At 39.1% G+C, this 19,936-nt stretch overlaps 2 protein-coding genes across 4 annotated transcripts; both read left to right on the plus strand.

Annotated features, from left to right (window-relative positions):
• Nucleotides 1-1,669: 1,669 nt before the first annotated feature.
• Nucleotides 1,670-9,351, plus strand: LOC122669742 (sm-like protein LSM1B). Of its 3 annotated transcripts, none has more exons than XM_043866584.1 (6): nucleotides 1,670-1,921; nucleotides 2,051-2,300; nucleotides 3,300-3,368; nucleotides 3,461-3,576; nucleotides 3,663-3,725; nucleotides 9,018-9,351. In XM_043866584.1, the coding sequence occupies exons 2-6, from the start codon at nucleotides 2,240-2,242 to the stop codon at nucleotides 9,093-9,095; spliced, it is 387 nt and encodes a 128-aa protein (XP_043722519.1). In that variant the 5' UTR covers nucleotides 1,670-1,921; nucleotides 2,051-2,239; the 3' UTR covers nucleotides 9,096-9,351. The 3 variants fall into 3 exon arrangements, with proteins under 3 accessions (XP_043722519.1, XP_043722521.1, XP_043722518.1); XM_043866586.1 differs by having other exon boundaries at nucleotides 2,150-2,300; XM_043866583.1 differs by having other exon boundaries at nucleotides 1,670-2,300.
• Nucleotides 9,352-12,600: 3,249 nt separating this feature from the next.
• On the plus strand, nucleotides 12,601-17,419 carry LOC122669383 (transmembrane protein 87A). Its single transcript, XM_043866136.1, has 5 exons — nucleotides 12,601-12,858; nucleotides 14,463-15,381; nucleotides 15,919-16,014; nucleotides 16,459-16,595; nucleotides 16,939-17,419. The coding sequence occupies exons 1-5, from the start codon at nucleotides 12,647-12,649 to the stop codon at nucleotides 17,105-17,107; spliced, it is 1,533 nt and encodes a 510-aa protein (XP_043722071.1). The 5' UTR covers nucleotides 12,601-12,646; the 3' UTR covers nucleotides 17,108-17,419.
• The last annotated feature ends 2,517 nt before the right edge of the window (nucleotides 17,420-19,936 follow it).

Consider the following 19,936-nt stretch of genomic DNA (forward strand, 5'->3'; position numbering starts at 1 on the left):
ACGAGAATTAAAGTAATGGAAATTTTAATTTACCAATACTTCACCAATCCAACAACTTGTTTGGTTGCGCTGTGTGGGGTGAATGTTCCATAGAGTGAGAGCCATAGAGAGAGAGAGAGATTTTGCATCTAGCATGCATGATTATCCCTCTCTTTCTCTCGCTCGCCCTCGTTCTTCTCGTCCCTTCTATATTTCTCTCCTAATCACTTCACCTTCCCCTTCTTTCTAAAATCCCTCTCCGACCTACAATATCTCAATCAAGTAAAATGGGATTCCAACATAGACCTTGAGGTACCTTGCTTAGTTATAAAATGTCATCTCAAATAGAGTTTGCCAAGTGACAACGTAGATGTTTGAAAATTCAAGACTATAGGAGAATACACATAAGTGGACGAATTATGGTGGATAGAATAGACATGCACTAGATGCTTTATCAATACATGAAAATGTATTTAACTGAAGGGGGAGGGTTTCCTAAAAGGGCAATGTGAGAAGGAATCTACACACTACACCAATGCGAGGCTGGATAATGGTATCATTCATATAGGGCCCATGTAGTCAAGATAGGAGATAGAATGTAAATGTGGGCCTCATTGTTTGTTATGCGAGAAGGGTTAAAAGAATCTATACTAGGGCAACACATGTTTTCTTTTCCCTAAATTGAATTAGGTTGTGAAATTTGATAAGTGATTACTCCAGATTATAAACTATTTATCCAACGATCGAAATTGTAACATCATCATTCCACATGGCAAAATGAGGATGATTCACTTTTATAAGCTTATCACAGGGGGCTGAAATTTATATTTATAAATATATAAAAAGGGAAAAAGAACCCTGAAAGGCAACATGCCCCCTGTACACACACTAAAGAGCACAAAATGATGCCTTGCTCCCATGAAAGGTGAAAACCGCATCCCTATTGATATTTCTACACACACTCCCACTGCCTTTCAAGGAACCATCCATCTCCCATATAAAAAAAACGTAAAAAGGTTCTCCGAACTGCCAAGCATGATGCATTACTATTACACTAGCACCTTTATGTCAGTCTCTCTCCTCTTCACATGAAATGACATTGATGCCCTTTAATGTATGATATCATTTTATCGCACCTCATTCTTGCACTCCTCTATATTGTTTGCTCATAGAACCATCTCCAATAAAAACACAAAAGATAATTAAAATGATTTTTTTAAAATAAAAAAACAAGATAATAAAAAATATATAAAACGATGAATTTTTATTTCCAAAATATATTGGATTAGACTCACTAAAGTGTGAGAATCTAAATCCCATAATAAATGACAAGTGGAAAGTCACGAAGACCCTCCACCTTTACAGAGATATGGTTCCCCAGGCCTGAAATTTTGTCATTTTCCAGTTGTTACAAAGCTTTCAATAATTGGTCATATCATTGGTTCAATAATTTGAACTACATAGGTTATAAATAAGATTGGTTTGGGTATCACCAAACCAATTCCCCCCCCCCCCCCCAAAAAAAAAAAGTTATAACCAAACCAATGAGAGAGGAAAGGGATCATGATCCGATCCGTTAACAAAACCCGTTTAGATGGTTATTATTATTTTTGTTTCGTATTTGCAAAGGATTCTATATGACATGTTATTATTGGAAAGCCCAAACTACTTTGTATAAGTTCGGGGAGAGAGAGAAAAATGGGAAATCTTTTCCTAAAAGGAAGTTGCAGGCGCTGATCAAAAGCTGCAAACCCTAGCCCTAAAATTCTGACCTTTCCCGCCCCAATCGCTCTCTCTCTCTTTCCCCTCTCTCTCTTTCGTTCCTTACCTGTCTTAGTGTCGTTCTCTATTATCTAATTTATCTAATCTTATGTTCTATTCTCGATTGTTCGGGGGCAACTCTATCTAAGTGTTTAAAACTACGAATTCCTTCGTTTCGCAGGTGAAGTACTTTGTCTTTTTTATTGCTGGGTTCTTTTTCCAAGCAAGTTTGGTTCTTAGATCTGCAATACTACGACTTGAGGAATTTTGGTGGAGTTAGGGTTCTGGGTGATTTAGTATCTACTTGCAGATCTCTGAAGGTAGTATTGAGTTGGGTCTGGTTGGGTCTCCCCTTCTTAATTTCTACTGTTATGTTTTACTGAGGATTTCGTCGCGTGGGAGTGTTAAGGCGGCGGAGAATCGAGCTGCCAATGCCATTTGTTACGGTTCTGAAGAATTTTTCGGTGATTTTTGAGATACCGGAAAAAGTTGGACCTCAATGTCTTGGGCAGGCCCGGAAGATGTCTTCCTTTCCACATCTCTTGCGAGCTACCTCGACAGTAAGTTCTCTCTGCGTCCTTGCACGCGGTTGTCACTAAAATTATGGTTTTTGGTCTATCTATGTTGCTTCTTGCTTTATTCTGGAGCTTTTGTGATGGCTTACTCACGAATTTTGCTGATTTAGGCCCTGGTAGTCGGTTAGAGAGCCATACAGTTGGGTTACTTTGTATTTTTGGACAAACAAGTTGTCCTATTTTGGATAATTTGTTGATTGATTGCTGGATTTCACTGGACTTACCCTTTTGTTTTCTATTTTCAAATAAAGCAAAAACTATCAATATTCTTGTTTATTTTAAGGTATTGTATAATTTGTTGATTGATTGCTGAATTGCACTGGACTTACCCTTTGTTTTCTATTTTCTAATAAAGTAAAAGCCATCAATTATTCTTTGTTTATTTTGGTGTATGAGAAGTGTGAACAAACCAAAAGTAAGTTGTTGAAGTAGGGTTAGTGATGGCTTGTCAATGAGACATCGATCCTCTATTTTTATTGTGTCTATTCTTTAATGTGTTGGGGATTGAAGGTTGTCATTTACTCATTTTGTCATGGGTTTTGCAAGCCCGACTCCAACTAGCTCACCGCCCTATTTGAACGGTGCACTTGCAACCCATGTATCATAAAGGTGATAAAAATAGATGCATTTTATTTTGACATTTGATTGGATTTCGACGACAGTCACTGCAGGATCACCATTTTCATTTCACCATTGCTAAACTGGAAGAGTTGAACCCATACTATATGCTTGGTTTAGAGGAATGTTGATTATTAAAGAAACATGTGTATCTCTTACACTTGGTTTCTTAGCTAGAACTAGATGGAACCTGGAGGTCTAATGCGGCTTTTATGTGATGAACAGGCTGGTAGTCTTCCCTAGTCTCTTGCCAGTGTTATATTTGCTGCTCAATCTCATTTATCTGTATTTGCTAATTCTATCAATGGGAAAAACAAAATCTTTCATATCAGATTTTTACTATCTGCTCATTTATTGATTTCACAGAGAAACTTCTTGTTTTGCTGCGAGATGGTCGAAAACTCTTGGGGATACTTCGCTCTTTTGATCAATTTGGTACCATTTTGTTAGCTCATTTATTTCCTCAATTTCATGCACTACTTCTTCCTCATTTATTGACTGTTCAATCTCACATTCATTGTATACAGCCAATGCTGTTCTTGAAGGTGCTTGTGAGCGGGTGATTGTTGGTGATCTCTATTGTGACATTCCCTTAGGTCTCTATGTAATTCGTGGGGAGAATGTTGTCTTAATTGGTGAGCTGGTATGGGAAATCTAGTTAGTATTAGATTTATTGTTGCAGTATCTACCACTTGCCTGTCTTCTTAAATTTGGTTGTTGTTTGGATAGGACCTTGAGAGGGAGGAGCTTCCCCCACATATGACTCGGGTTTCAGTTGCAGAAATAAGAAGGGTAAGTTTTTTATTTTTATTCTTTAAATATTGTCAATGCTTATGTGAATGTTCCCATAGGCATCTCCTATCTGTCTACAAGTGGAGGTTATCTGCCTCAATGAATGGTCAGACATTTAGAGCAGACTGCTGTAGATGGGCTATGATTATTGACCGCATGTTCTTTAATTATATTCGGTTTGTAAAAGCACCAAAAGTAGACCCTATATCTCCTTGATAAATTATAAAACTAAGGATAGTCTTCATCGTTTAAATCTGAATATTGAACCTGTGATGCAGATTTATCGCCAAGTTGGGCTTCTTTTATGAAGAATAAGTCTAGGATTGGATTATATACATGTTGGGCCTTTGATCCTATGGGTTTTCACTGTAATAGGTAACTTTTATGGACCTAAAGTAGGGGTACATAGGTTGCATACGAGAGTAGCTCTATACTTAGTTTATTTTCATGTTTTAGGGTTTTAAATTGAACCGGTTGAACCACTAGTCCAATTTAAGTGATTTTAGAATATTCTTTTAGAATAGAAATTTTTTAGCTTAAGTTATATTTTAGGGTCCACACCTCTCCACGAATTTTAGAGAGGGAGTGTTTTGTATTTAGATACAGCCTAAGATTCCTATTCCTAGGCTATATAGGAATTTAGGCCTTTGGCCAATATAAATAAAGTTAACCGTGGGGTTCCTCTTTATCTCAATGTTGTATGAAAATATGCTCTTGCAAGCTTCTGCAACTTTTCTTCTCTTGAAGAACTGCTTTGTGTGTGATCAAAGCTGGTGGGATTGGTGTGTGATCCAATCGACACCTTGCGGTGTGAAGCCTGGGTGGTTCGCATTCAAGTTATACTTCAAGTTTCTGTCCAAGATCCAATTTTTACTCAAGCTACTGCCATTACAAGCTGTTGCCAATTACTCCCTGCTACTGAAAGTAAGTTTGTAAGCATCCCCAACCCCATACTTCTTCTCCTAACCCTCCACTGCCCCAAACCTAACATTCCCCATTTTTTTTTACTTTTCTCCACACTCTCAGTTCTGTCCAGACTTATTCCTCCTTCAGAAATTCACCAAATTTAAACCACAACAGCCCATGGTTCGAGAACTTGCGAGATCTTGGCGAGATCTCGGGTTTTTTTTGAGAAACCGAGTCAAGTTCCAATACGATATTAAAAAGTACACTATCTCGACGAGATCTTGGGTCGACCCAGAACTCGACCCTTCTACCTCTTGTTTTACTTACCTAACTCGACAGAACTAGACATATCTCGGTCGAGTTCTGTCCAAAGCTCCCAACACTACTCTCTTCTTCCCCATTTGAAGCTCCTTCGTCAAAACTACAGCAACACTATGACATGGGAATTCTTTGTGGATCATGTTGGGATTGAATACATTAACATATCACATTTTATGTAATATTTTTTTAAAGATTGATGTATTGTGCACTTTAAGTCTTTAACATTTCTAATGCTTATTTAAGTTGTTTTACATTAATTGAATGTTTTGATTGCTTTCTATTACTAAATTATGTGTAGAGTAGGGTATTTTAGTACATCGTCGCCTACCAACCTATGGTCCGAAGTGAAACTCATATTTGGACTTTGTTTTTGCAAAATCTAATAGTGTCATTGTATTTAAATAGCCTAAAATAGGCTGAATACCAAGTTTCAGACCCAAACTAGGTCTAAAACCCACCGAGTTGAGGCTTTGAGTTGAAAAAATAAATGCACCAACTCGGCGAGATCTCGACTCGACTCGATTTTTCTAAGGGTCGAGTTGGTACCAAGTTCCGAGTTTTAGTACCTTGCAACACCCCCTGCCTAGCCCCTACACTAGATCCACACTTTTACCTCCCTTTCATCCATCCAAACGCTAGATTCTCGATCTCCATTCTAAAACCCTAACCCTAATTTGCCCATCAGACCAACCCAGCCAACAGTTCTGCCCCAATTTTGGATCAAATATCCTTCTGCCTTAAAGGAAAACTCTATCCAAAGGATTGCCCCATACATCCACTCTAAAACCTAGGTCCCTCACATTACACTTTCCAAAACCTGGAACCCGTAAACCTAACTTGCTGCTATTCTAGTTTACACACTTCCACTCATCAAAACATCTCAGGACCTTAACTGATAGACTCCCCTACACCTGCCTATCCTAACCAACACCTCAAACCCTAACCCTAATTTTGACCTAATTGGACCACCAGTTCATATCAGATCCTGGTTTACTGGCTCCTAGTTGGTCTCCTACCAATCTAGGACTACAATAACTTGTTTGAGGAACGAATGTGTTAACTGATATTAGATTTCAGACTTCAGACCTTTTTGAATGCATCATCAGTAGAGATATTCACCAATCTTTCACATTTTCTGTATAACCCTCATTTCTGTTCCCATAGCCCCAATATGGCAAAAAGGACTGAAAAATGTGATATTCCTTGCCACATTTGATGGATAATGGTTTGAAGCAATCTGGTTCTTATCTGCTTCATTAAGTTATTTCTTTTTGTGCATCTGCATGTCTCATGTCGAATCTATCGTCATACATTTTCATTATTTATGATACATAAATCCCCAGCCCCTCCCCCCCCCCCCCAAAACCAAAAAAAAAAAAAAGAAGTCATGATAATTGGCTGTTTAGTGGACCCTGTAATGGTAGTCCTATATAAATTCTTTGATGTTCCGTGGCTTCTGTAATATGGTGCAGATGTGTGTAAGTACAATGGTTAGGCAAGTATTTACTTCTTTTACCATCTTTGAGAAAACAGAAATTGATATGCAAGAGAAAAGATTCAGGTTTCTCTTGAAAGTGTTGGGCCAAGGATATCATCCTGGATCCAATTGAGGTACTATCAATGGGGACTTACAGCATCCTGGATCCAATTGAGGTACTATCAATGGGGACTTACAGAAAACTAGGGAGGATTACAGAGCAGGAATAGCTGTTGAAGGTAATGTGGTAGTGAAACAAAGGAGTTAAACATCACTCATTGGTATGCAGCATAAATGAAGTACTTTCCAAAAGGATGCTTAGTTGGAAGGTTTAATAAGAAGGTTTGTACCGTGAGTTAAGAATGTGAGCAACTTGTAAATGGGAGACTCTCAAAACAAGGTTACAAGGATTGGTCAATCATGATCCACTTGGGTCCTAACTGGGGCTCGTCCAGTCAATGGGATGACCCAGTTTCTGATCCACTGCAGATTTTCCAATCTTTTGGAAAATTGTATTGGTATGTCCAACATCAATTGCACTGCAATTGGCTGGGACCTGTCTATCATCCAATATTGATCCTGATCCCTTGATCTTGCTTTGGAAGGTTGGAGAGAGTGGTAAAATACCTTATCCTTTTATCCTGTCATTAAATATGGCTGTAAGGGTATTACAGTCTGTTGATGCTGTTCAGGTGGAATATGGAGATAATTAGAAGACGACGTGGTGAATTTGTACAAATGGATTATCATTATTTTTGAGAGATCCCACAGTGGTTGAAAGGGAGGAATGAGGGTTCCTCAGATGATCTAACAACATCATATTGTTGGTGGAAACTGTGAGATTTGTATTCAATTGCAGTTGTGGCCAGAACTGCAGGTGAGATTCATGCTGAAGGAAGGGGCAGAGGGGTAAAAGGAAATGTGGTGGAAGAAGATGGGGGAGCTGGTTGGAATACTTGAATTTGATAGGGAAAAGGATGCGGAAACAATATAGCAGCACTGCTGTTATAAAGTGGTGGTGACAATAATTCTCATGGTGAGTTTTGGTAGGCATAGTGCAGATAAGGAAAAGGGAAGGGGATTTGATAATTAGCTAAGCTAATCATCTAGTGATGATGGATACCAGTGCTTTGCTGGCAAAGTTTCTGGGAATCGTTCCCTACACCTGGGATCATAAGTCATCTTCCCTTTGGGTGGGGGTGATATAATGGGGGCCAGCTTATGGATTTGAGTGGGATGGATAAAGTGGAATTGGATCACTCACACACCGACACATGCATTTTAACGAACATTGCCTATTTTGAGAGAACACAGACACATTTTAAGGAATTGTTGTTAATACTCCAGCTTCTCTTGTTCTTTAAAGTATTTTACATCATTATTTTTAGTGTGGATTCCAAGTTTGCATTACTTCATTCATTAAATTCTTGAAATGGACTAAGATTTTGGTACAGTAAAGAAGCCCAAAGTGAACAGTCTTTAAGGAATCGAGGGGTAATTTTCTAGGGTGTAAAAATCACTGTAAGTTAGATGAGAACACTTTGTGCTTTTCTGCGTCATGCACTTTCATGAGTCATGAGATCTGTGGTGCTACATTATCTATTGTGGCAGCCAGTCACCCCCTTTCAGAGATTTGAGGTACATAGGTAACTACCTTTGATCAAACTGATAGACACTTTTGAGTACTAGTTGATTGTTCTGAGTTATGCTGTCTCCTCTTCTGCTTTCTGCTCGTTTGATTTGAAAGATATTTCTCTGTCAAATCAAAACAATTTTCTTCTGTGTTTTACCTACTGAAGTTTATAGGTGGCATATTCTATGAACCCTATGACCTGTGATATATTTCTTGCCCTCCAGCTCCCGCTAGCCCAGCAGTAAGAGATAAAATAGACTATCCATCCAACAAGCAATGTCTTTGTGCTAGCGCACTCATCCGTTGCGTGTTGGCACGCACATCCATCTTCTTGCTTTGTGCTTTTGGGGAATAAGATAAAAGACATTGGAAGGTAAATGAATCTCAAGACGCCGTGTTCAGCTTCAGAAAAAAAGATGTAAAGTTCTAAAATTAGTGGATTCCATCCCTCCCCGTAAACAGATGCTCCAAGTCCTTTACTATTAGGGGACAGAGCCACCTTTTAAAAAAAAATTAGAGTTACCTTTTTAAAGTAATCTGAGTTGCCCAATACATTATTATTTTGTAAAATAATATATTGCATAACCCAATGATAAGGATATCTCTAGCATTTACCCTATGAATACTGAAGAGGCTATGATGAGCAATCTTCAATAGCTCTGCATTTTGGTATTGTGATTTACTCGTGTTGGCCAAAAGATGCAAGATGCAAAATCAGGATCTTGTTTGTGTGTTGATGTATTTAATGGCCAAGGAGTCCCTAATTGCTTTCCTTTTAATTCATTCTCAGGAATTTCTGCATTGAACTTAGATAGGGTTGTCTTTCAAAACTCTGTGCAAAGCTGCTCCATTTTCATTATGGTGTCTTATTCTTATCAATGGGAAATGTTACTGTGATTTTGCAAATATTTGTGGCTTTCTATAACAACTACATACTGTTCCCACCTCTCTGCAGGCACAGAAAGCTGAAAGGGATGCTACAGATCTTAAAGGCTCCATGAGAAAAAGGATGGAGTTCCTTGATTTGGATTGATAATTATTGTCACAACATTTGGTCCACAATTTTTTGTCCAGCGACTGAATGTCACCTTTAAAAAAAAAAAAAAAGTCCGCAAATATTTTCGCGGTTAGTTGCTGTCAGGGAATATAACAAGGGAAGAGGTTGTTCTGCCCCTTTGTTAATCCGCCGCCATGATTTGTTTCTCTGGAATACTGTCATTTACCCTCTGCTTTTTGACAATTCTCAAGATTAAATTAACTTGTGAATGGATGTATCAATTTGTTATTAATATTTAGAGTCGAAGGTAATGCTTTTCCTTCATGTGATGCAATCGAAGGCAGTTGACAAGAACAGTGAGGGGGTGGGGGGGGGGGAGGGGGACAGATGCTACCTTGCAATATTTGATCAAGTCGCAAATTTCAAGTTGGTTTTTGGTTGAGGTAAGATACAAATTGGTTTTCAGTTTAGGAACTCAATTTTGGTTTCCCCTCCCCTCCGGGAACATATTTCTTCAGTCTCTGTATGTTGGTGGCCATTTCTTCCTCGTAAATATCAAATTGTAGAGAAGTTGAAAGGCCTGGCAAAGTAATCACCTCTTCCAGATTTCCTTCATGAGAGTTCCGATCCATTATGTAACATGAAATATTTTGTTAGGTGAACTTTGTTTTGTTTTTTGTTTTTTTTTTTGTGGAACAGGGCAAGTCAAGCTCATGATGGTAGGCCCAGTGAGTGAGGTGTGAACTCTGTAAGATATTTATCAATACCAGGGATATACCTTGTGATTCACTCGAATTTAAATTATAGAGATCTACTCGGTGTAAATCAACAAGAAAGTCTCTTACGATGTTGAGAGAGAGAGAGAGAAGTAAAGTCCCATTCTTTTATGGGTTTCCTTGAGGACATGTTTTTGGTGAGAGAGCTATAGTAAGGAGAGACATGTCGTAGGGGGAGGGAGACCACGATGTAATATGGTAAAGAGATGGGAGAGACGACCATACGAGGAAAAAAACAAGTTGAGTTACTTTCGTAGGATAGTATAAATTTAGATTTCCCCCGGAAACATATACGTATCTGATTGGTATCGGCACAGATTGGTTGTATCAGACAAATTTACTTTTTGATCATTTTATCCCTTTTTCATACCATGTCATTGATATGGTATTGACACGGTATCGAGATCGCTCACTTGCAAAACCGGTATGTATTGCCCGATATGGGTGATACTAATATCTCAAACCATGATCGGTAGCAGGTTTTATCTTGGGATTATATACGTTATAGCAGGGATAAAAGATACTAATGAAACAAGGATCTATTAGTATCTTGACAAAGACGTGTTGGCATCTTTTGTGTTTGGTATGTATTCTGGGAATAGATTTTGGGTTTAGAACAGAGCTTTAGTTATTCTTAATTTTCTCATTTCAAAATACTTTTCAGATTTACAACCTATTCTGTGAATATATACCAAACACAGTTTTTGGTATGCATTCTAGGTTGTAATGCATTTTCAGAAGTCATACCAAATGTAGTTTTAATTTCAAAAAAGTTCACTATACGATTTCAAATAGGCTGTATAGTTCATTCTTTTCAAACTCGATTTAGAGTTGAATCTTTGGGGGATGCTGGAGGTGGGGACGTGGGGTTGGAGTGCTTAAGACCCACAAAAATGTTGAGGTTGAGAAGATGATATGACAAGTATATGATGAAGGACAAAGTTTTCCTCCACCCATAGAGAACGGTTCACCCACCATCATAAGATTCACAAATCCTTATAAAAGGATTTTAATATTTTTCCAAAACACCCTTGTGATGCCCTCTGATTTTGAAACTCATTTGGTTTTTTGGAGTTATTGGGATTGTAACAACTCGGCAGTCCTATACTCTGCCATTCTGGTTTTGAAACCCATGACTGTTGGATGTTTATTCATGAGGCTGAACCTCACAATTTGGTTTTGTGCTCCACTGTGTTCTTGTTTTAAAATAAAAAATTAGTATTTACACTTAACTACCCATTCTTTTGTATTACACAACAAGCAGCCCTTAGATTCTAAACTTATTTATGTTTCTAACAAACCTCGTTGAAATTCTAACACTACCCTATTCTTCTAAACTGATTTACCCATATCCTATAGTCCTTTTTTCCTTTGCATTGGTGCAACAATAATGTTGCTCCATCATGAATTAGTGGTTGCGAATTTGAGTCAGGAAACAACCTCTTTGTAAAGCAGAGGTAAGATTGTGTACATTATGACCCTTCCTAGACCCCACAGTGGCGGGAGTCTCATGCATTGGGTATGTCTTATTTTTTCCACCCTCGCAATGCTCTATCCCACCCATCCAATACTTGTAGTGAATGGAACCCCATTCATTATGCGTGGAGGAAAACTCGGTCCTATGTTAAATATATGTCATGCTCAAATCTTTAAGATCATGGGTGGAAAACTAAAGCTGTGTTTAGTATGAATTCTCGTAATTGACTCTGGGTCAAGAGCACATTTTGAAACAAGAAAATGGAGAAGAATCGGGTATCAGGATACGTTTTAGACACATAATCTATTCTAAAAAATTATACCAAACGTAACCTTGGGGTGCAAGGACCACAAAATATTGAGAGGTTGAGAAAATGAGATGTCAAATATATGTTAAATTATATCGTACGCTCAGATGTTTAAAATCACGGGTGGAAAACAAATGCTCTGTGTGGGAATTGATCACGAGTCGAGAACACGTTTGGAAACAAGAAAATAGAGAAGAATCAGGTATCAAAGTCTGTTCTAGACACATAATCTATTCTAAGAAATTATACCAAACATTAAGTTGCCAATATATTGGATTGGACTTTGGAGGAAGAGGAAGGAAGGATTATGCGACGCTGAAACCCGGAAAGCAACCTCTTCTGTATGGGCCACGTGTCACATTTGCAAATGACGTGTGCAACTGTGTCCGTCACTCCGTGCTCTACAGAATAGAATACGCGACGATGTGACGTCAGCCGAATCGTGGACGTTAGGACATATCAGTCACTTTAATTTTCCCCTCTAAAAAATCGCTTTTACTATTTTATAACTCGTGCGGCACTGTGCTCTTATAGTGTCGGCTTTCGGATCATAGGACTCGGGTGGTGCAATCCAGATTCCAGTCTTCAGAGATCAAAGAAGACGAAAAGTGGTCCTTAAAATAGTAGTACTCCGTAGTCCGTATATGACATTTAGATGCGAAATCAACGGATGTAGATGGCTACCTCATCCTCATGATCAAGAGCGATTGAGCGCCTAATAGTAGTAGTGTAGTACTGTAAAGTAACCAGATTAGTTAACCTTAAACTTAACCATAGATTGACTTAAGTGTCATGTAGTAGTAATCTTATATTGCTAATTTCGATTACTTAAACCTTCAGTGTGTGAACTCCAGAGCTCGAGATCTCGAGATCTCGGCCAGCTCTGCTTCTGCTTCTGCTTCCGCTTCCTGTTAATTGACACTTTGACCACTCAGACCTTTCAGATCCAGAGCTCTCCTTGACTTCATCATCTGTTTTGTCACTCTCTGGGGCTTTTAATTGTCGCTTGAGCTTCACCTCAGAGACAATGGCATCGATCGATTTATTCAGGGTTTTCTCTTTTCTTCTTCTTCTTCTTCGTTTTCTCTGCATTGAAGCTTCTGTTCACGAGTACGTTGGAGGGAGTTTCATCAGCAAGGGCAATGCCTTCGTCGTCTACGGAGGTAGTGAGGGTCTTTATTCCTCTGTTTCTAATCAGACCGAGAGTGTAAACTCCGCAAATGGAGATTCTTATATACGGTAAGTTGGATCTGCGCTCTTTTGTTTTCCCCTCCCTTCCCTGATACTTTGTCTGGCATTCAAGCTATAATGATTGGATCTCTAGGTTTTTATGCGGATTTGCCATATCTTCTTTTCTACGAAGACAATTAGGGGTTTATTTTGCTGAATTTCGATTTGTTTCTTTTTCGTTTCTGAGCTTTTCGTCGTTATTTTCGCCGCATTGTTTCTTTGAACAAATGGATCTAAACTCTCTGAAGCAGTGGAGAGGAAGATTCCTCTTTTTCCATATTTCTTCTACTTAAGAAGTTTCCTTGCTCGGCTACCCTTCACATTAGCCCCAGTAATTGGACAAATGAAGTATATTCTGTTTTTCATTCTTTTTCTTGAAACTTAGGGCTCTTAAATTTGTGTTTTGGTCCTCTTTCATAGGATCTCAGCTACCTAAGGGTGAATTATATGCGGGCATTGCCCTGATATTATATTTTGAGTTAATAGGAGAGGAAAAAAGAAAGAAAGAAAAAAAAAAAATAGTAGCAATGCTTAGTAGAAAATAGAACATGAAGTAAGAACATGCAAATTAGCATACGTACTTTGCCTTTGAGGGTTTCATCGGGTTTTGTTTCTTGATTAGTGTGAATGGAGTTACTAATTCAAAGAAATTTAGTCCCTCCACCTTCCCCCAAAAACAATCTCCATTAAATCAAAATCCGTTTCAGCACAAATTGGAAAGCATTGAATAGGAAATTCATATGATTAGCACCAACTGATAGCTTATGGTCCGATTGAAGGAGCTAAAAGAGCTAGGGCAGGCCTAAAATGACTATAGGAGAAGTTGTGAGGAAAGACATGCGTTCTTTGGGTCTTGTACCAAGTATGACCTCGGATAGAGCCTGTTGGAGGGCAAGGATCCATGCTGCAGACCCCATTTAGCTGAGATTCTCCTAACTTGCTGAGCTGTGCCTCCTTCCTCTTACTTTCATTTACTCTCATCTTACAAATTTCATTTTGCTGTTATTTTCCATCTTTCATTTGACATTTTTCTTTTTTCATTTCTCATCTCGTTCCCCATCCCTCTGTCCCATCTCTTCATCCCCCTTTTCTTGTTTAGACCTTAGTTTTCCCTACTTTATTTTGTTGGATCCATGTAGTCGACCCCATTAAGTTGGGATAAGGTTGAGTTTGTTGTTGTTGTTGATAGCTTATGGTCATATAAATAGATCTCACTTTTCCTACCTGGTAAGAGTTTTTTTTTTTTTGGTAATTGGTAAGAGTTAATATAGGTCTTCTTAAAGCTGAATGAAGTTTGAAATGTCTGGCATGACTTACCGAATTAATGGACAATGAGTTTCGAGAGTTGTAGTTGTATTGCTTTCCACCCATTGCAATGTGATGCTGACCTGTAGAAGTTCAAGGTAACAATTCCCTTTTTTCGATTGCAAAGTTAAATTTTCCTGCTCTATACAACGCACACGGACACAAATGAAGATCTTAAGAATAAGTTATTACTTCATCCTTTCCTCCGTTTTAGCAAATACAAAGCAACCAATGTAGTCTAAGTTCTTCTATTGGCAACTGTTATTCTGGCCCTTTTCCTCACACTATATTCATTTGAATGAAACCAGTTTTGAGAAGATCACATTTCGGAGGCCGAAGGAAGCTGCTCAGTCCAGCTCTGGAACGGTTCATGCCATTGTTTTTGAGGTGGAAGATAGGGAGACAATTGGGGGTTCAGCATATGGAGGTCAAAGAGCTATCTGCTGCACCTCAGATCTTGAAAAAATAGGTGCGTGTACACAAGGACAAGTCATACATCGCCAATCAACCAGGAACCCTAACTGGCCCCAAGTTTTTGGTGTCTCTTTCAGTGGAGATGATCTTTTTGCAACACTGCAACCAAAATCCATACAGATTACAGAGACTGGGATGTATAACCTGTATTTCATTCATTGTGATCCAAACCTTAAGGGGTTGGTTGTAGAAGGGAAGACCATATGGAAAAACCCTACTGGGTATCTACCTGGAAGAATGGCCCCACTTAAGAATTTCTATGGGTTTATGTCCCTTGCTTTTGTTATACTTGGAGTCTTCTGGTTCTCTCAGTATGCAAGATTTTGGAGAGAGGTTCTTCAACTACAGAACTGCATAACCCTAGTGATTTCTTTGGGCATGTTTGAAATGACATTATGGTACTTTGAATATGCTGAATTTAATAAGACTGGAGTCAGACCTACGGGGATAACTTTTTGGGCAGTTACGTTTGGTACTGTTAAACGTACCGTTGCACGTGCCATTATCCTGATGGTTGCTATGGGCTATGGTGTTGTGAGGCCCACTCTAGGTGGTCTTACTAAGAAGGTGATTATGCTTGGAGGGACTTTTTTTCTGGCCTCAGAAGTTCTTGAATTGGTAGAGAATGTTGGTGCCATTAACGATCTTTCCGGAAAGGCAAGACTTTTTCTGGTTCTTCCAGTGGCAATCTTGGATGCCTTTTTCATTCTTTGGATCTTTACTTCTCTCTCCACAACTCTAAACAAACTTCAGGTACATATCCCACTTTGGCATTTGGCTTGTTTACTTAAAATATTTTCTTCTTAAACTCTTCCCAAATAAATATTTATATCTGATTTTTCAAAAAAATATAAAATATTTATTTGTTTCTTTGTCATGGTAAGGATATTACTAGTAAAATAGAGATGGTTCTTGATGATGCAGCAGAGCATGAAACTTTGTGGCTTCTCATTTATCATCAATGTGTTGTATGCATAAAATAAATGGATTTCCTTCTTTGGCCCATCCACTCGTCATTCTGTGAAGTCCATGTACTTGATTGAGCTTGTTTAGCTGCTTTCTGGACCAAGAGAAATATCCATGATGGAAATTGTTATGGATCCTTTACATCTGTGCCATTTAAATGACAGATGTGTTGGTAGTTATGAATTCATGCTATGCTGCATCACAAAGTTGTACCTCTCACTGTCATGTTTACTATAACTAATTCTGAGAACTTTAGAGCTAAGAACATTGAAGTGGCTCTTATCTTCCTTCCTCGGTTTTTTTTTTGTACATGTATGGTAACAGGGAAGACGGATGATGGCTAAATTAGACATTTACAGGAAATTCACGAATGCTTTGGCAGTAGCTGTCATTGTTTCTGTTGGTTGGATCTGCTATGAGGTAATGTATATTTTTTGCATCATGCTGCAAAGTTTGGAAGTAGTGAGGGAATGGCCTCTCTCTCTTTGTGCCATCTTCCCTTTTACAATGATAAGACTAACATGAACTGAAATGATAAGAGAAGATAAAGGATTGAGGAAAGAGACTTTCTTCAATTATCTCTGCTTCATCTCGGGTCACTTTCTCCATGTACCACATCACTCCTTACTGTTGCAGTCATTGGTTTTCTTTGTGCACCAGAAACCCTTGTAGTCAACTTTCCCTCACTGCAGTGCCTGTACGTGTTATCCCTATGTTTTTGTGGATGGAATCAATCTTTATTCTCTCTACAACTGTGTCCCCTTCTTGAAACCCTCTAATTAGTAATTTCTTCCCAGCAATACCCCCCTTTTTCTGTAAATTGTTAGTCAACAATAATGGCTGACATTTTATGTTTCTTTGCAGCTTCACTTCAAATCAAATGACGTATACAATGAGAGATGGTCAAGTGCATGGATCATCCCTGCCTTCTGGCAAGTCCTGTCTTTCTCTCTTCTATGCATCATCTGTGCTCTTTGGGCACCGTCTCAGAACTCTATGCGGTAATGTTTCCCACAATGCAGATCTATCCTCTTCATTTCCTTTTCTTTCCCCCCCCCCTCCCCCCTTTAAGCTCTCCTTGTTCAATTTGTGACTAGTACTGAACTTGGGGGCAAGTGCTACAAATGCAGGGTATGAGATATCAATGTGCCCTTGTATTGTTTCCGTTCATTAGATTTGACCTTTGGCATGAGACAAACTCTGTTCAATCAGAGTATCCAACTCCGACAAACTCCTAGGCCCTAGCAGACTAGTAGTGGGGTTTACACAAAAAAAAAAAACCATATTTTGGAGATTTGATGCCATTTTTTTCTAATCTTCACTCTATACATTCCAATCTGGCAGGTATGCTTACTCTGATGATGCAAGTGAAGAGTTTGACAAGGAGGATACCCTAAAGCTCATCAAACCATCTCCTATGGCTTCAATAGATGTCCGGAACTCATTTGAATCCAGAGCTGTAAATAGCAGGGATGAGGCACTGAATGGGGATCCAGAAGAAAAGACAGAATAGAGGTGCCACATAATGGAGTTGTTTAATGGGAATAATCCAATATTTGCTAGCACCTGAATCTTAGGATCCTTGTAACAAATTTTCAGTTGTTCCCTGGGTTTGGTTCATCAAGTTATCTGTGTACGTTGGGAGAGAAGATCATGCCATAGAGTTCTATTTGAGGATGTAAAAGTTTATTTTTCTGTTTTCCATTTTTTATTTTTGGGGTAGTTAGGTTTAGTAATGGTTGTAATAGGGTAAAAAATTGGATCAGACGTGTGTCTGCAATTTGTGATAGTTCTATGGATTAATTCTAAACATTTAAAATTGGATGTAGCCCTCATTAAAGACGATGATTAAGCCTTGAGAAGATGAAACTGACCATGCTAGCTCTTTTTCTGTTCTACAGTTTCCAGATAAAATGCTTGGCACACTGGCTGGACCTAAAAACGCTCAATGTGTGTGCGCACACGCACGCGGGCGCTGTCATATGGTTCCTTGCACAACTAGATTTCTACGAGAGAGGTCTTATAGTCAAGGTTATAGGTATTGTATCGGTCATGATTTCTAAACATGATTCACTTTTCGGCTGGTTCATTTGAAGGTGCTCTAAACATGTGTGTCGTCTGTCTCTTAAGGTGCGTCTCCTTGCCTTTGCGAATTAAGTGCCTATGCAGCACCTGGTGAAATCCCAAAACAAAGACATTATTAGCACCTCATGTCTGTCTCTCTTCTTCACATAAAATGGCTTCGCTGCCTTTTTATGTATGCTATTGTTTTGTTGCACCTCATTGGTGCGTTCCCCTCCGCTGTTTGCTCAAAGAACCATTGTGTTTTTTTTTTATTTTATAATTTGCCGAATTATTGAAGGGAAGAGTGTGTTATAGCTGAGGAGTCTAAATTACAAAGATCTTGGATCCAAAGAGTGGAATTAAGTCAAACTGTTTCACACGCACAAGACAAAGTTTTTTGAGCGAGAGAGTGGTGCTGTTAATCTCCTTGAAAACATGGTACCATTACATTCCTCAAAGCATGAAGCGAGGTGGCGAATGTCTTGAACTATAGGGGAGAGCTCTATTGGGCTGGGCCTCGACACGGTGTTAGACTGATGTGACTAGATCCTTGTTATCCGATTCCACCTGCGCCTTGTCAAAGCACTTGCCAAGAGCAATAAGCATGGCATCTAATGCCATCTATCATAGCTAGAGCTTCGCCTACAATAACAGAGTAGAGCTGTGCTTGTTTCGACATCGCAAGACAGCAAGAGCCGTGATGGTCATGAATAACGAAACCCAAGCCACCTCCTTGAGAACCTGGTCTTGCTGAAGCGTCACAGTTGATTTTGACGAAGCTCACTGGAGGTGGGTACCAGCTTTTTGATTTAGATTGCCCTTGAGTTGTAGGAAGAGATACCCCAGTTTTCGAAACTGAATCAACAAATTCACGGTGGGCACGATGGGCTTCATCGATGACTTCACTTGGAGTCCAAGACTTCCTTTTGAAGATAAATCATTCCGGGTGCGCCAGATGTGCCACGAAATAAAAGAAGCAAGACCTGTAATCTCTCCTTGGTAATCCTCTTGCCACCAGGTTGAATAGAATCCCACGATTCAATCCAGCAATGAAAGCAAGGTTCATCTATATGTGGAGTAGTGAATGAGATGGATGATCCAAATTATACCGCTCTGGCAAAGGTGCAATCAAGGAGGATATGGTCGATGTCGATGGATTCCACAACTGTGCTACAATGTTGGCATATGGGGTCGACAGGGATCTGTCATTGGTGGAGCGCTTTTGCTGATGCTAACCCATATGCACAAGCTTGCCATGAAAAATTTCTTATATTCAAAAGGGTTGGGCAAGACCAGATGATCCTCCAGGTTTTATCTTGTACTTGACACCAAAGATGTTGTCTTGATGAAGATGTTTTTATGTTTTGTTGTTGAATACTCCGGTCAGATAAAAGTCTATAAGCTGATTTTATGGAGTAAATTCCATTTCTTGATGCTACCCAGAATTGAGAATCCTCTTGGGGGAAAATGCTCAGGTGAATTTTCATAATCTCTTCTCTGTTCGATGGGTGGAAAAAGGCGTTAAGAAGTTTCCGATTCCAAACTGTATTATCATGGTCAATGAGATCAAAGACTCTATTCAGTGTGCAGCCGTCCTGTTTGGGATATTTAAGTTTAAAGCCCTTGAGAGAAGGTACCCAGCTGTCTTCCCAAATCCTGTTGTCTCAGCCTGTTCGAACCTTCCAACACAGCCCGAGACATAAGACTTTTCTATCTTCAATAAGTTGTGCCAAGCCCATGAAGGTTGGTGTCCCAATCGAGCCTCCATAAATCCAAATTAGGAAAATATATATTTTTAATAAACCTTGCCCAAAGCAAATCAGGCTGGCTCTAAAGCCGCTAGGCTACCTTTGATAATAGGGCTATGTTTTGAAGAGCCGAGTCTTTATAACCCAATCCACCTCTAAGCTTTGAGTGGCTAAGTCTAGCCCATGATATCTAGTGAATTTTAGAAGTGTGCTCAACGTTACCCTAGTAGAAAGTATGCTTAGCGTTACCCCAATCGAGCCTCCATAAATCCGAATTGGGAAAATATATATTTCTAATAAAACTTGCCCAAAGCAAATCAGGCTGGCTCCAAAGCCGCTAGGATATCTTTGATAATAGGGCTGTGTTTTGAAGAGCCGAGTCTTTAAAACCCAATCCACCTCTAAGCTTTGAGTGTCTAAGTCTAGCCCATGATATCTAGTGAATTTTAGAAGTGTGCTCAGGGTTACCCTAGTAGAAATTGGTCACCATCTTCCTAAGATTGGTGTGAATGGACATGGGAAGCTTGAAA

The sequence above is a fragment of the Telopea speciosissima genome, chromosome 7 (assembly GCF_018873765.1).
Source record: "Telopea speciosissima isolate NSW1024214 ecotype Mountain lineage chromosome 7, Tspe_v1, whole genome shotgun sequence".
NCBI lineage: Eukaryota > Viridiplantae > Streptophyta > Magnoliopsida > Proteales > Proteaceae > Telopea > Telopea speciosissima.

Excerpts from the sequence above, each read along its gene's own strand:
- LOC122669742 (XM_043866583.1), top strand. The coding sequence starts at position 2,240 with ATGTCTTGGGCAGGCCCGGAAGATGTCTTCCTTTCCACATCTCTTGCG. Across the intron at positions 2,301-3,299 it reads TCTTGCGAGCTACCTCGACA|AGAAACTTCTTGTTTTGCTG; the intron begins GTAAGTTCTCTC and ends TTGATTTCACAG. Across the intron at positions 3,726-9,017 it reads CAGTTGCAGAAATAAGAAGG|GCACAGAAAGCTGAAAGGGA; the intron begins GTAAGTTTTTTA and ends ACCTCTCTGCAG.
- LOC122669383 (XM_043866136.1), top strand. The coding sequence starts at position 12,647 with ATGGCATCGATCGATTTATTCAGGGTTTTCTCTTTTCTTCTTCTTCTT. Across the intron at positions 15,382-15,918 it reads CAACTCTAAACAAACTTCAG|GGAAGACGGATGATGGCTAA; the intron begins GTACATATCCCA and ends GTATGGTAACAG. Across the intron at positions 16,596-16,938 it reads CCGTCTCAGAACTCTATGCG|GTATGCTTACTCTGATGATG; the intron begins GTAATGTTTCCC and ends CCAATCTGGCAG.